Source organism: Lolium rigidum, chromosome 3 (genome assembly GCF_022539505.1).
Source record: "Lolium rigidum isolate FL_2022 chromosome 3, APGP_CSIRO_Lrig_0.1, whole genome shotgun sequence".
NCBI lineage: Eukaryota > Viridiplantae > Streptophyta > Magnoliopsida > Poales > Poaceae > Lolium > Lolium rigidum.
This window is the reverse complement of record NC_061510.1, coordinates 213614553-213631418: the sequence shown is the minus strand read 5'-3', so window position 1 is coordinate 213631418 and position 16866 is coordinate 213614553. Positions and strand designations below refer to the sequence as shown.

At 45.9% G+C, this 16866-nt stretch overlaps 1 protein-coding gene across 1 annotated transcript; it reads left to right on the top strand.

The window, feature by feature from the left end:
- The first annotated feature begins 4004 nt into the window (after nt 1-4004).
- Nucleotides 4005-5718, top strand: LOC124698938 (patatin-like protein 1). The gene is made up of 3 exons (XM_047231325.1): nt 4005-4260; nt 4370-4554; nt 4666-5718. Exons 1-3 carry the CDS (start codon nt 4120-4122, stop codon nt 5561-5563), a joined length of 1224 nt encoding a protein of 407 aa, XP_047087281.1. The 5' UTR covers nt 4005-4119; the 3' UTR covers nt 5564-5718.
- Nucleotides 5719-16866: the final 11148 nt, after the last annotated feature.

Here is a 16866-nt window from a genome sequence, read left to right as displayed (position 1 = left end):
CTGGCGGGGGGTTGTATATGGTCTCCGTTTTGATCCGGCTGGTCACGTCCAACGATTTCTCTGTCACCCACTGTGTCAGGAAGGTGGAGTGCCTTTCACTCACGAAAATGTTTCCTAAAACGTGGGGAGTTTGCATAGTTCGATCACATTTTCACTGATTGTTCAAGAAGGTGAGTTAATTCTACCATGTACATAAGCCTAAACAAAGAAAATAAAAACATAAGCCTTAAAATTGTCGGCAAAGCTGTGTAGCCGAACTTGTTTTTGTTGCCCCATCATAATTCACACTGATGTACAATGCCGAAAAATCCCCCCACTGAAAAAAAAAAACCCGGGAAGACCTGTTTGAAACGCCGCAATGGTTGACCGTCACGTGGGGCTAAGATTGGCAATCGTGCGAAGCATGTCGACGGTTTCACCGCCCTGATCTAGGCAGATAGACGCTTTAGCATCGCCAGACCAGGCCGACGATCTTGCTTCCAAAGGGTCGAAAAAAGAGGTTGTTGGAGAAAACGTTGCTGCGGACAGTGCTGGTGGTGCCACTCCAACAAACAACGACTAGTACAAACTCCAAAGCTCCCTGGCAACGCCAAACCAAGCCCCACCGAGACGATTGAAGCTGGAGGACATATATTTGAGACAACACTAGACCCCAAAATCAAAGGGAGGAAATCTTGCTGCACTTGATCTCAGACGGAAATCCTCAACGGCGGAGGGGAACGGAGGTTGGATTAGAGGCGGCGGCTAGGTTTCCACAAGAGGTTTAGCAAACCACCAGGTATTAATTAACAAAGGGAAATCATGAGAACCACTCACGGATGAGGAAAGTATCGCATAGTTATTGACTCGAATCGTTTCCGTTAGCCATGGCCGGGGACAGGTGCAACGACGATATGTCGGACTAGCCATCGCCCATCGGTGGGTGGTTGCTAGCGAACTGATACAAAATTGTCAGTATGCTTCTTCTTCTTCTCCTTTGATGAGAGTTTCCACGCAACTTCAGAGGTCTGTACCCAGGGCAGGGCAGGGCAGGCACATCGATCACGGGCATCTCAGTCGAAGCACAGCTAGCGCGTGTACGAAATCATGCATCAGTTGGATTTGAATTACGTGAGGCGTTCCGGTTGTTACGGGTAGGCTGGGTAGCTAATTAAGTAATAAGCCAACTGAAGGTACTGAAACACAGCGCACTGGAGAGCCAGCAATTATATCCACTCTGTCTCGGTGTCTCCCAACCACATGATTTGCTTGTTTTGCTTTCTTATTGGATCTTTGCCCGCTTAATTATGATATAAGTCACACTAAGAGTATACGATTAGAAAGGTCACCATGCATGCAGCCATACTAAGAGTATATGATTAGAAAGGTCACCATGCCTGCCTGCGCTGCCGCCTGATGCGCGCACCTCATCTTTATCACATGATTGATTCCTTGACTGAATGTCAATATATTGACAGGCTAGCAAGCTGGTTATTGATTGATCCGGTGGGATACAAAATATGCAACACACATGCGACCAGACTCATTATTAATCCATAACAATGGAAATGAATGGTTGTTTGATATACAGGATAGATACAGTAGCAGCAGAAACGAGAGACATGATGTCATGATCATTATGATGTTGTGGAGAATCTGGCAACTGCGAAATGACCTGACGCATTTGAAATCAATCCCAACCGCTGAGGTTACACAGAACTTCCTATGTACTGTAGTTATTTTGAAGCATTTCAAATCCAACAACGCTCGGCGTCAGAAATTATGGAAGGGAAAGGGACCATGTGTTAATGCCGTCAAGCCTGGAGGGGAAGCATCGAGACCGCCATGTCCTCGTTGGGCAAAGCCGCAGCAAGGATGGGCTGCCTTATCTGTGGATGGCTCATTTGATGCATATGGCCGCGCTGGGACAGGGATGATCTAAAGAGATGGTAATGGTGCTGCCATTTTCTCTGCATACCGTTCTCTTCTTTGCTGCAATGATGCTCTAGAATCTCAAGTATGCGCTCTAATGGAAGAAATATCTCTTCAACTCCAATGCTCTGACTTGCTGATTATTGTTCACACAGACTGCGCTTCGATACTGTCACTGCTGAATGATCCAGTACACCAGTTCAGTCTTTGAGTTTTTGTCCTCGTGAATTTAGACCGGAAACAAAATAGGGTTATACATTGTCTAGCAAATTATAGTAGATCGGATGGCAGTACCGCTTGTTGGTTATGCCATATACCCAACTGTGCTTCACAGCTTGTATTAGCTGATTGTAACCTTAATTCTAAGTAATAAAATCTCGATGATTCTCACAAAAAGAATCTAAGATGACCAGAGCTGGAATTGCATGGATATACATGCAAATTTACTCCCTCTGTCCATACATACTTTGTCGTAGATTTGTCTAGATATATGCCAATATAGAAATATCTGTGATAACCAATTCGGGAGGGAGTCCTAAGAAATCATTCTTTATTTTTGTTATTATATGGATGCTTGGAAAAGCACATGCATGCCTGCTAACCACCATGCATACGGCCAATCGACCATCGCCCCGCCACAATAACGTAGGATGTAAATATAACGTAATATTAAATTATTTTCCAGGAACTCTTGCCTCTTATGTGCGGCGTAAGCATTTTCTTAGAGAGAATCGAACGCTTCTTCGTACTCGCCCTGTATGGAAGTATGACAAAGGAGCTTGAACAGCATATAAACTCATCAACATGGGATTTTGTAGAAAATGGAAGCGCTAGATGTCGAGTTAGCTATATCAATCATGGCGCTTTAAGATTTGCGCGAGCTAGCTTTACTGCTCCTCTCTGTTATTAATCCAGGAAGTTTCACCAAAAAACAGATTCACTGATTTTCTTTCAGCAAATGTCCCGGTACATAAAGTCAGCGGCTGACATCGATCACAAATCTCTCTATCTGCCTTGTGCATAGACAATGAAACCACGCTTTCCATGCGAGTTTCCCAATACCATATGTCCGTATCAAATGCAAGGGTCCCTTTACCTAAGACATAAGCAAAGAAAATTGCTTGGATTGATCTCAGGTGCATATTCAACCCTCCTTGAGAGAACACATTACCTTGCGTGCTGCCTGCACTTGGGCCCTAGTATTCTTGGCATGATAAGCCATTTGAGTTATAGTATATATATATGTCTAAGCTTACGTCCTGAATGGACAAAGGTTCACTTGCGGACTTGCACATGCCCAAGTTTCAGAACTATTTGCAGCTCAAAGATTCAACCGTCCCATGCATATGCTAGCTCCAAGATTCTCGTGGGGTATATTTTGGCTTTTGTGGATCTATATTAACGGTTTTGCTAATTCTCACCGGGTGGATGTGGGGAACCCTGATTCGATGTTGAGATCCATCTATATATAGCACTTTATTTTTATTTTTGTAAACTCAGGAAAAACACTGCCTTTTGGCATCAAAATTAACGATTGATTACATTGCGTAGTGAACAACTTTTAAATCTATATGAACAGATCTGTAAAGTCAGCTAAGAAATGAGATTTTTTTTGGTTACTGCAAAGTTACTATATTTTCTACTGTACCACTTATTGTTACTGCAGGGTGGATATATTCTTAGGTTTCTATGAGTAATCTTGCAAAGTTGACTGAGAAAAAAAATCCCACTCAACCGAGACTCACACATATCCTTATTTTTTCCCCCATGTTCTTCTTTTGGGGGTCCTTTTTGGTACGTGTGTTGGGAATGGGAACAAAATCAAAGTGTTTAAAGAAAAAATTAAATTAAAATCGAAAGCACTACCCGTGTTCCGGCAAAAAAATGAGGCATTGACCGTGTGTCCAAATCAGCGATGAATGTGTGTCTTTCACTTTGCAATCCCGACAACGAAAATACTGGCTCAGCCACAGTCCCAACCCCGGCGAGTAGGGTGTCCAGCTCATCCACCGTGAAACACGCGCACGCAATATATTACTCGGAGATTCCATCTCACCAGCTTACTGACGCCAAATTTCCATTTAAATGGCTTTGCGAGCCTCTAGTTTGGAAACTCAACATCCAAGATACATAGGAGAAGCCATTGACCCGAGTTCTTGCTACCAATTTAGAGGCCGCCGATAGGGTATTCAGCGGGGTGAGCAAATCATGAGCAGCAACGCCGACGTGACCATGACCTGCCCGCCGCCGTCCCAGGGGAAGCTCATCACGGTGCTAAGCATCGACGGCGGCGGCATCCGCGGACTCATCCCGTCCACCATCCTCGGCTGCCTCGAGTCCAAGCTCCAAGTACGTCCGTCGTGCTGAAGCTGGTCGATTGGCCATCTCCATTGCATTGATGCATCGTCGTGGCCGTCGTCCTAGATAGATAGATTGATTGGTTTGCTTTGTTTTGCAGGAGCTGGATGGGCCGGATGCGCGCATAGCAGACTACTTCGACGTGATCGCCGGGACGAGCACGGGCGCCCTGGTCACGTCGATGCTGGCGGCACCCGGCGAGGACAAGCGCCCCCTCTTCGCCGCCAAGGAGATCAACAAGTTCTATCTGGACAACGGGCCCAGGATCTTCCCGCAGAAGAAGAGGTACGTCATACCTAAGAAAGGTCTTTCATGCCGCTTCATCAGTTCGTCCGAGTAGCTAGCATCTTGTAATTAATCTGTTCGGCCGACGGCGATGTATTTGATTAACTGCAGCTACGGTTTCCTGACTCCGGTGACGACATTGTTCGGCGCGATGAGAGGTCCCAAGTACGACGGCAAGTTCCTGCACGACAAAATCAAGAGCCTCACCAACGACGTTACCGTGGCCGACACTGTCACCAACATCATCGTGCCGACGTTCGACATCAAGTTCCTGCAGCCGGTCATCTTCAACACGTACGAGGCCAAGGCGGACCCGCTCAAGAACGCCCACCTATCGGACATCTGCATCAGCACGTCGGCGGCGCCCACCTTCTTCCCCGCGCACTTCTTCAAGACCCAGGATCCATCGGGCAAGGCCCCCGACCGTGAGTACCACCTTATCGACGGCGGCGTGGCCGCTAACAACCCCACCATGGCCGCCATGTCCATGATCACCAAGGAGGTGCTATGCCGGAACCCAGACTTCAACCACGGCAAGCCCGCCGAGTACGGCAACTACCTCATCATCTCCATCGGCACCGGCTCTGCCAAGCAGGCGGAGAAGTACACCGCGCCGGAGTGCGCCAAGTGGGGCATCCTCAAATGGCTCATCGACGGCAACTTCAACCCTCTCATCGACATATTTGCACACGCCAGCGCTGATATGGTCGACATCCACGCCGCCGTGCTCTTCAAGGCTCTCCGAGTTGAGAAGAACTACCTCCGTATCCAGGATGACTCGCTTGTTGGGCCCACAGCGTCAGTGGATGTCGCCACCAAGAAGAACATGGAGGCGCTCATTGAGATCGGTGAAAATTTGCTCAAAAAGAAGGTGTCCAGGGTGAACATCGACACGGGGATGTACGAGGTCGTCGAAGACGAGGGAACTAACGAGGAGGCTCTCGCCCGCTTCGCCAGGAAGCTCTCCCAAGAGCGTAAGCTGCGCCAAGCCACCCTCAATTCCTACTAGTAAAGACGAAGCAGCTGCAGCAGCTAGCACAAAAAAAATGTTGGATCGATCGATCAAGAGTGGTAATATTGTAATGTAATGTGAATGAGTGATTAGTTGTTGTAAACATTCATTTTTCTTGAGTAATTAAGTAGCAAAGGGCCAAGCACGTGTAAGTCAACTTCGAGGGCTATATATGCATTGTAATTAAATTGATGATGCATAATTTGTTACTGGCTCCGATCTAAAGTAAGTGTTGGGTACTTAACACAGACTTTATACTAAATCTCCATCCAACACTTAATATAGATCTGAGAGGTTAAATTATTAGGCAATTTTCGAGTGAGTTTAATTATCGAAAGCAATTATTAGGCAATTTTCGAGTGAGTATCAAAGATGAATTAGCATAATTAACCATACATATTAGACTGAATATGGAGCAAGTACTAGTGCAAACAAAGAAGGTTGTTCCAGCAGAAACATCACCATACTTGATGTTGGGGTCACCCATGGTGTTGTCGAGGTTGCCGGATCTCACGAGGATGTAAGTCAAGGAGGAGGCAAATGGACCGAGGCAAGCACTCGCACTGAGACACTCTCCAAAAACCTTATCGTCCATCTTTCGGTGTAGGATCTTGATATACGCGGTTTTAGAGACCTACTCTCCAAGACGGCCGTGCACGTAGTCGCTGGATGGGAAGACTAGAGAGCAACATAACAGAAGGAACTTGGTCGCATGAGAGAGACACAAGGGCGCAGAGAACTATAAGTTTGTTCTCTCTCTCATCTCCTTGTGTAGCCTAGGAGGGGATCCACCGACCGAAACCGCCACATGTTTGAAGGCAGGGCCGCGCGAAGAGCATGTACATGCATGCCGACACGCTACCCAACTCACTTGGTGCATCCAGCAAAAAATTTAGTTTTTCACAAAACCGAACTAGAGCTCAAATCACGCGATGCCCTTATAAGGCCGTTCCAACTCTCTCACTTGACTAACAATGTGGAACTAAACTTTTATCCATAAATTTGTCCCCATACAATCACCATGATAGGCCTTTAGAGTCAGAAATTGTAACTTATATGGGCTGCCTACGTGAAATGCAGTCTGTATGCATCTAATATAATGAAGTATGTGTATGTCCAAGACTGTGATTAGAATGTGTAAAAATAAATAAAAGGTAATATGTCACTACCTACTTTACGTTTGATGATATGAGGAAGATAGTTTTCTTTGGCACATTTGTTCCCAAGAGAGAATGCACTATGGATGGTTCCTGAAGGGGGACCGTTTTTGTTCATAGACTCCTCCCTCGTGAAAGCTTAATTTATATCTCTCCTTTCCAAGAAACATGCAAGTTACTACATGTCTTTGCATTAAGATTGGCCAGAAAATAGATGTATAGGATGTTGAGGTATAAACCGGCAGGGCCGTCTCCAGAAATTCGGGGCCCCGGTGCGAAACGCCAAGAAGGGCCCTAAATTTCAAAATTTCCACATATAAATAATAACTAAACCATTTTTCTTTTATTATATAAATGCAGTATGCGTTGTTTCATACTAAAGGATACCAATAACTCACCTCATGTTCTACCAAATAGCATTATTAACAATATATGAGCGTCTCCAACTTTGGCCTTGACCTCTTCTGTATTATCATCATGGTCATCATCAATATTACCATGTGGAGATTGATTTTGAGAGTTAACCTGAGAATCCCTCACAATAAATCTATCAACAGTACCTTTTTGAGACTCAGCAGCTGCGTCTAATCTTTTTCTCTTACTACGCTTTGCAGCACCGGAATTAATCCCCATGATTCTTCCCATTTGAAAACAAAAAAAATCTAAATAGTTTCAATTTAGAAACAGCGGATGGATTTAACTTCACAATTGTCAAGATAAGTTAGCAGAAGAAACAAGAAAGTACTACGAACCTGAAAGTTCATTGGCCTTGAGTTTGACTGTTTGAGGTCCTTGTCGATCTATTTGGTCTGGAAGATTGAAAGGGCAACTCCCAAATTTGAGCGATTGTATTGTACTATTGGGGCACATGGAAACGAGGCTGGCGATTTGGCGATTGCGCGAGTGGCCTGATCGTCGAACAGGTCTGGCGCAGTTGAAATCCATCGAAGAATTTTTTTAAGAGAAGAGGATCAGGCGATGAGCCGGTTGGAAGTTCGAGCCTGGCTCGAACCAGGACGTGCTACGATGTGAATCACGCTAGCATGGTCGCTCTGATCGACAAAGACGAGAGTAATGAGACGCGCGAATGGGCCGGCCCAGGAAAAATCACGCACCAGACGCTGGTCGGCGGACGTGGAACTTAGTCTGGGCCTAAAATTGCAAAGAAGAATATGTAAATATGGACCATATGCTGGGGAAATGGGCCCCCGGTTTCGGGGGCCCAGTGCGGTCGCCCAGCTCGCACTGGGCTGTCGACGGGCCTGTAAACCGGGACAACCGCAACATGGCCCGCCATTCACACACACCTACGACTACTCCTCAAAACCCTAGCCGTGCACCATTGGGCGAGTTCTGTCAATGCTAGGTTAATCGCTGCTAACTTTGCCTCTTGCTTGCGGCCGAAGACTCTATTGCTTCTCTCGAGTCAAAGCTTGCGACAACATGCGTCATTGAGGGTAGCAAGGTAACATGTTCTTCTTGGGTGAGCATCAACGCAACCAACACCGCCAATCCCGTAGGCACTGCACTATGGTAGGAGTGAAGACTTCTAGGCTTTGAGCGCTCAAAACCTGATGTTGAAAGTCCATCTACTGTTCGAAATGGAGATTGAGACTCTCGGCCTCTGCATCAAAAAGATTCATACAACCATTATTTAATAGGTTTTGGATAATTAGTGACTTCAATTAAGTGACTAAAATGCTTTTGAAGAATACATAGTAAATTAGTCCTAGGAGTTGGTTTAACCACAAGGAAGTTTATATATTTACTTCTTGGGTGCATATCTTGAACCAACGATTGAAAACTTATTATCATCTTTCTACTAAAATGTCAAGAAAAATCCATCAACAAATAAATCGAGAAAACTAGGTGAAAAGTTATTGTTCGGTAACACCAAACAGTTGCACATTACAAATACACATTTTGCATGATTTCAAAAGGCGCAATTCATGCATATTAAGATTGCAACATATAAGCCAAACTTTTAAAATAAATAAATATACGAGTAAATATAATTCAAAATTCAAGTTACAATTAATAGTAATTTATTGGAAGTGTCCTCACGGTTACAAGTCGGTTTACAAGTACACATCTTGCACATTTTCAAAATGAATTAAAGGCCCAAAAGATAAAATGGATAAAAGAGAACAACAAAACATATCATTCCCAAACTATTGCTCCTCAACCTGAATATAGTAGAAAAGTTACATAATTCTTAGATATATCCTCTAGTGGTTACTTCCAGAGCATGTGATTAGTATTTAGCCCATCAAACTCTATAATACATACGAACCAAATGGGCCAAAAAAGGAGACACAAATAGGCTACAGAAATACATGGACGAGATCATTAGAAACAAAAAAAAAAACAGGTCTACTAATTGCAAAAAACAAAAGCATTCTTGCTAATTTTTTGGTTGTTAAATTATTATCTATACGCTCGTGACTCATATGAAGTCGTCGGAGAGAGTTTGTGATAGTATCCACCTAAAATATCTTGTTCAGGCAAACCACCCAACACCTTGAGAAAACCGTGTGTTGCTCACGGCTTTTGGCGGACCTACAATAGGCGAGGCCAACCTTCTGTGCCCGGCGACGGAGGCACAATCGTCCCTCGATTCAGCTTGACGCCTCTAGGACTTGGATGGCGATGACCATGATGATTAGGGATAGATTAGGTAGAGATAGATTTGTTTCTTGTCTTCTACTCTAAGTCGGTCCCTTATACTTCTATATATACTCGCCCATGAGGCTCAATAATACATCCATCATATTCCTCGTATCTCTCTCCCTCTCTATCCTTCTGCATGATATCAGAGCGGCACGCTCCTTGACCTAGCCGCCGCCCGCGTCGTCCTCGGGGAGGTCAATCTCCATGGCCTACTCCGGGGGCCGCGCAACCCGTATGAGGGTTCGTTCGCCGATCCGTTGATCCGCTGCCCTCGAGTCCTTTTTTTTCCAATCCGTAGATTGGTTTTCTTTTTGCGTCGCCGGTCGCTCGACCGGCGTTTTTCTTTTTTGGTTTACCGATCATAGATCGGATTGAGTCGCCCATCGCCGTTGTCCACTTGCGCCTCTACTCCGATAACGGCATCGACCCGCACCGGCCATCAACCGCACGGCACAGCCGCACGCGCCGCACACGGGGCGCCCCAACGTGCATCGCGGCGAGGCTGTTCTTGCTCGCGCGGTCTCCATGGCCTACCCGTCTTCGTCGCCATCGACCGGGACTACATCGACAACGCCGCCATCGACTCCGATCTACGCGTCGTCCATGCCATGGCGCGCATCGTGCCGCCGTCGGTCAGATCCGTCAGGCGGCCGGCGCCACGACCCGGCCGACCGGCCTCAGCACCGGACGGGCCGGCGCCCAAGCCGGTCATACCGGTCCCCAGGCCGACCGTTCCATCGGCTCCGATCTGCGCGTCGTCCACGCCATGGCGCGTATCGTGTCGCCTTCGGTCTGATCAACCGACCCCGCACACGTCTCCACCAAGCACGTCCCCGAGCACGCGCATACCACCGATTGAGCATCGGGTTGCCGCTGCGTCGCCCCTTCGGGTCGCAGCGCCGCCGCCTTTGGTCCACGCTGCTAGCCAACGACGCGCCTTCTGAGGCGTGTACGTCGCTGGTGGCGTCCCGCCGCTGCACCGACTCGCGCCCTGCAGCTACGCCGACCCCTCAGGTCGTGACGTCACCGCACGCGGTTACCTTCGCTGTCCCCCGCGCATCGACGTCCGAGGCCACCACAGCGCCGCCCCTTCGGCGCGGGTCGCCTCCGTCCGCGCATGGTCTTCGTCACGCCGCCGGGTCTTCCTCGCCTACTTCGTGTACCGCCGCCGCGCTCCACCTCGGGTCGCCGCCGGGCTCGCCAACCACTTCAGGTCGCGGCCGGGCTCGCCGATCACCGCAACGCCCGTCTAGGCGTCCAGCATGACCACCCCTGGTCACCGATGGGTTAGCCGCCTTCTACGTCTACGTACACTACAGCTTCGCCGCCAGCGTCCTCGCCTCTTCCCCGACTATGTCACCTGCTTCTCTACTCCGACACCAGTCGCCGAGACTCGCCTCTTCCCCGCCTACACCACCTGCTCCTCTACTCCGACACCCGTCGTCGAGACCTCCTCTACTAGTCTACTCCGACATGGCGCGCACTTTGTAATGTTCCCTACCCCCGCACGCCCGGTGCGGCAACACCGGAAGTGCCTTCGTCCCCGACACGTTCCCGAGTCTGGCAAACTCGCGCCGGACGTCTCGTCTTCATCGGCTTCGACAACGTCTTCTTCGGCATCGCCTCTACGACTGCCTCGACCGCGTCACCGACTTCTTCTATGTGTACTCGGTTCCGGCAAAACCGAAGTATGCCTTCGTCCCCGACGTGCGCCCGGGTTACGGCAAAACTAGGGCCACGCCTCGTCCTCGACGGCTCGGACTGCATCGACTTCGGCATCGACAACCTCCACGACTGCCTCGACGCGTCTCCGTCACTCTCCTCGCGCACTACGCGCTTGCGGCTACATCGACGCCGGCACCCGCCCACGACATCGACCACGGCAATCCTTCGCGCGGCTCCCTCGACCAAGGTTGCAGCACCCACGCTCTCGGCTACCTCGACATCGGCGCAAAGGGCTACCACCTCGCCTGAGACTCACCAGCTTCCTCTACAGTCCAAGCTAGTGCGCCGCGACACCGTCCCCGACGCTCCCGCTGCGACAGCGAGGGGATGTCAGCCCACTGGTTCTACTTCGGTTTCTCTCTGACCATCCGCGACGTTCCAGTTGTTCACGACGCTACCGCTACGACTGCAGGGGATGTTAGAGTATATGTCGGTTAGGGATAGATTAGGTATGGATATATTTGTTTCTTGTCTTCTACTCCAAGTCGGTCCCTTGTACTCCTATATATACTCGCTCATGAGGCTGAATAATACATCCATCATATTCCCTCTCTATCCTTCTACAATTACGGACTAACGTGGCCTGCCTTGGTTGAAATTTGATCCTCCGTGATGCGTGTAGTTGACACGTCCGTTGGGAACCCCAAGAGGAAGGTGTGATGCGCACAGCGGCAAGTTTCCCTCAGTTAGAAACCAAGGTTTAATCGAACCAGTAGGAGTCAAGAAGCACGTTGAAGGTTGATGGCGGCGGGATGTAGTGCGGCGCAACACCAGAGATTCCGGCGCCAACGTGGAACCTGCACAACACAACCAAAGTACTTTGCCCCAACGAAACAGTGAGGTTGTCAATCTCACCGGCTTGCTGTAACAAAGGATTAACCGTATTGTGTGGAAGATGATTGTTTGCAGAGAAAACGAGTAAAAACAAGTATTGCAGCAGATTTGTATTTCGAGTATTAAAGAATGGACCGGGGTCCACAGTTCACTAGAGGTGTCTCTCCCATAAGATAAAAGCATGTTGGGTGAACAAATTACAGTCGGGCAATTGACAAATAGAGAGGGCATAACAATGCACATACATGACATGATAAGTATAGTGAGATTTAATTGGGCATTACGACAAAGTACATAGACCGCCATCCAACTGCATCTATGCCTAAAAAGTCCACCTTCAGGTTATCATCCGAACCCCCTCCGGTATTAAGTTGCAAAGCAACGGACAATTTCATTAAGTATGGTGCGTAATGTAATCAACAACTACATCCTCGGACATAGCGCCAATGTTTTATCCCTAGTGGCAACAGACACAACACAACCTTAGAACTTTACGTCACTTGTCCCAGGTGTCAATGCGAGGCATGAACCCACTATCGAGCATAAATACTCCCTCTTGGAGTTAAAAGTAAAAACTTGGCCAGAGCCTCTACTAGAAACGGAGAGCATGCAAGATCATAAACAACACATGTATAATAACTTGATAATTAACATGACATGGTATTCTCTATCCATCGGATCCCGACAAACACAACATAGAGTATTACGGATAGATGATCTTGATCATGTTAGGCAGCTCACAAGATCCAACAATGAAGCACAATGAGGAGAAGACAACCATCTAGCTACTGCTATGGACCCATAGTCCAGGGGTGAACTACTCACTCATCACTCCGGAGGCGACCATGGCGGTGTAGAGTCCTCCGGGAGATGAATCCCCTCTCCGGCAGGGTGCCGGAGGAGATCTCCAGAATCCCCCCCGAGATGGGATCGGCGGCGGCGGCGTCTCAGTAAGGTTTTCCGTATCGTGGTTTTTCGCATCAGGGGTTTCGCGACGGAGGCTTTAAGTAGGCGGAAGGGCGAGTCGGGGGCCGGACGAGGGGGCCACACCATAGGGCGGCGCGGGCCCCCCGGGCCGCGCCGCCTTGTGGTGTCGCCACCTCGTGGCCCCACTTCGTGTGTTCTTCGGTCTTCCGGAAGCTCCGTGGAAAAATAGGCCCCCGGGTCTTCGTTTCGTCCAATTCCAAGAATATTTCGTTACTAGGATTTCTGAAACCAAAAACAGCAGAAAACGAGAAGCTGGCACTTCGGCATCTTGTTAATAGGTTAGTTCCGGAAAATGCACGAATATGACATAAAGTGTGCATAAAACATGTAGGTATCATCAATAATATGGCATAGAACATAAGAAATTATCGATACGTCGGAGACGTATCAAGCATCCCCAAGCTTAGTTCTCGCTCGTCCCGAGCAGGTAAAACGATAACAAAGATAATTTCTGAAGTGATATGCCATCATAACCTTGATCATACTATTTGTAAACATATGTAGTGGATGCAGCGATCAAAACAATGGTGATGACATGAGTAAACAGGTGAATCATATAGCAAAGACTTTTCATGAATAGTACTTCAAGACAAGTATTAATAAGCCTTGCATAAGAGTTAACTCATAAAGCAATAAATCAAAGTAAAGGCATTGAAGCAACACAAAGGAAGATTAAGTTTCAGCGGTTGCTTTCAACTTGTAACATGTATATCTCATGGATAATTGTCAACATAGAGTAATATAACAAGTACAATATGCAAGTATGTAGGAATCAATGCACAGTTCACACAAGTGTTTGCTTCTTGAGGTGGAGAGAAATAGGTGAACTGACTCAACATAAAAGTAAAGAGAATGGTCCTTCAAAGAGGAAAGCATCGATTGCTATATTTGTGCTAGAGCTTTTATTTTGAAAACATGAAACAATTTTGTCAACGGTAGTAATAAAGCATATGAGTTATGTACATTATATCTTACAAGTTGCAAGTCTCATGCATAGTATACTAATAGTGCCCGCACCTTGTCCTAATTAACTTGGACTACCGGATCTTTGCAATGCACATGTTTTGACCAAGTGTCACAATGGGGTACCTCCATGCCGCCTATACAAAGGTCTAAGGAGAAAGCTCGCATTTTGGATTTCTCGCTTTTGATTATTCTCAACTTAGACATCCATACCGGGACAACATGGACAACAGATAATGGACTCCTCTTTAATGCATAAGCATGTGGCAACAATTATTATTCTCATATGAGATTGAGGATATGTGTCCAAAGCTGAAACTTCCACCATGAATCATGGTTTTAGTTAGCGGCCCAAAGTTCTTCTCTAACAATATGCATGCTCCAACCATGAAGGTGGTAGATCTCTCTTGCTTCGGACAAGACGGACATGCATAGCAACTCACATGATATCCAACAAAGAATAGTTGATGGCGTCCCCGAAACATGGTTATCGCTCAACAAGCAACTTAATAAGAGATAAAGTGCATAAGTACATATTCAATACCACAATAGTTTTTAAGCTATTTGTCCCATGAGCTATATATTGCAAAGGTGAATGATGGAATTTTAAAGGTAGCACTCAAGCAATTTACTTTGGAATGGCGGATAAATACCATGTAGTAGGTAGGTATGGTGGACACAAATGGCATAGTGGTTGGCTCAAGTATTTGGGATGCATGAGAAGTATTCCCTCTCGATACAAGGTTTAGGCTAGCAAGCCTAATTGAAACAAACACAAGGATGAACGGTACAGCAAAACTCACATAAAAGTCATATGGTAAACATTATAAGACTCCATACCGTCTTCCTTGTTGTTCAAAACTCAATACTAGATGTTATCTAGACTCTAGAGAAACCAAATATGCAAACCAAATTAGCAAGCTCTAAGTATTTCTTCATTAATGGGTGCAAAGTATATGATGCAAGAGCTTAAACATGAGCACAACAATTGCCAAGTATCAAATTATCCAAGACATTTTAGAGTTACTACATGTATCATTTTCCAATTCCAACCATATAACAATTTAACGAAGAAGAACTTCGCCATGAATACTATGAGTAGAGCCTAAGGACATATTTGTCCATATGCTACAGCGGAGCGTGTCTCTCTCCCATAAAGTGAATGCTAGGATCCATTTTATTCAATCAAAACAAAAAACAAAAACAAACCGACGCTCCAAGCAAAGTGCATAAGATGTGACGGAATAAAAATATAGTTTCAGGGGAGGAACCTGATAATGTTGTCGATGAAGAAGGGGATGCCTTGGGCATCCCCAAGCTTAGACGCTTGAGTCTTCTTAATATATGCAGGGGTGAACCACCGGGGCATCCCCAAGCTTAGAGCTTTCACTCTCCTTGATCATATTGCATCATACTCCTCTCTTGATCCTTGAAAACTTCCTCCACACCAAACTCGAAACAACTCATTAGAGGGTTAGTGTATAATAAAAATTCACATGTTCAGAGGTGACACAATCATTCTTAACACTTCTGGACATTGCATAAAGCTACTGGACATTAGTGGATCAAAGAAATTCATCCAACATAGCAAAAGAGGCAATGCGAAATAAAAGACAGAATCTGTCAAAACAGAACAGTCCGTAAAGATGGATTTTATTAGGCCACCAGACTTGCTCAAACGAAAATGCTCAAATTGAATGAAAGTTGCGTACATATCTGAGGATCATGCTCGTAAATTGGCGTAATTTTCTGAGCTACCTACAGGGAGATAGACCCAGATTCGTGACAGCAAAGAAATCTGGAACTGCGCAGTGATCCAAATCTAGTACTTACTTTTCTATCAAAGACTTTACTTGGCACAACAAAACTCAAAACTAAGATAAGGAGAGGTTGCTACAGTAGTAAACAACTTCCAAGACACAAATATAAAACAAAAATACTGGAGTAAAAACATGGGTTGTCTCCCATAAGCGCTTTTCTTTAACGCCTTTCGGCTAGGCGCAGAAAGTGTAACTCAAGTAACATCGAGAGATGAAGCATCAACATCATAATTTGTTCTAATAATAGAATCATAAGGTACCTTCATTCTCTTTCTAGGGAAGTGTTCCATACCTTTCTTGAGAGGAAATTGATATTTAATATTACCTTCCTTCATATCAATAGTAGCACCAACGGTTCGAAGAAAAGGTCTTCCCAATATAATGGGGCAAGATGCATTGCATTCAATATCCAAGACAACAAAATCAACGGGGACAAGGTTATTGTTAACCATAATATGAACACTATCAACTTCCCCAAAGGTTTCTTTTTAGCATTATCAGCGAGATTAACATCCAAATAACAATTTTTCAATGGTGGCAAGTCAAGTATATCATAGGCTTTTTTAGGCATAACAGAAATACTTGCACCAAGATCACATAAGGCATTACAATCAAAATCTTTGACTCTCATTTTAATGATGGGCTCCCAACCATCCTCTAACTTTCTAGGAATAGAAGTTTCAAGTTTTAGTTTCTCTTCTCTAGCTTTTATGAGAGCATTTGTAATATGTTTTGTGAAAGCCAAATTTATAGCGCTAGCATTGGGACTCTTAGCAAGTTTTTGCAAGAACTTTATAACTTCAGAGATGTGGCAATCATCAAAATCTAAATCATTACAATCTAAAGCAATGAGATTATCATCCCCAAGGTTGGAAAAAATTTCAGCGGTTTTATCACAAGCGGTTTCAGCAGTTTTAGCAGTTTCGAGTAATTTTGCGCGCTTTGCACTAGGAGTAGAAGCATTGCTAACACCAATTATTTTACCATTGATAGTAGGAGGTGCAGAAACATATGAATCATTAGCATTGCTAGTGGTGGTAATAGTCCAAACTTTAGCTACATTTTCTTTTTTAGCTAGTTTTTCATTTTCTTCTCTATCCCACCTAGCACGCAGTTCAGCCATTAATCTTATATTCTCATTAAT

What these genes read in the sequence shown, in the direction of transcription:
- LOC124698938 (XM_047231325.1), top strand. Translation starts at nt 4,120, where the DNA reads ATGAGCAGCAACGCCGACGTGACCATGACCTGCCCGCCGCCGTCCCAG. An exon ending in GCCTCGAGTCCAAGCTCCAA is followed by an intron (nt 4,261 to 4,369) that starts GTACGTCCGTCG and finishes TTTGTTTTGCAG; the next exon opens with GAGCTGGATGGGCCGGATGC. An exon ending in ATCTTCCCGCAGAAGAAGAG is followed by an intron (nt 4,555 to 4,665) that starts GTACGTCATACC and finishes GATTAACTGCAG; the next exon opens with CTACGGTTTCCTGACTCCGG.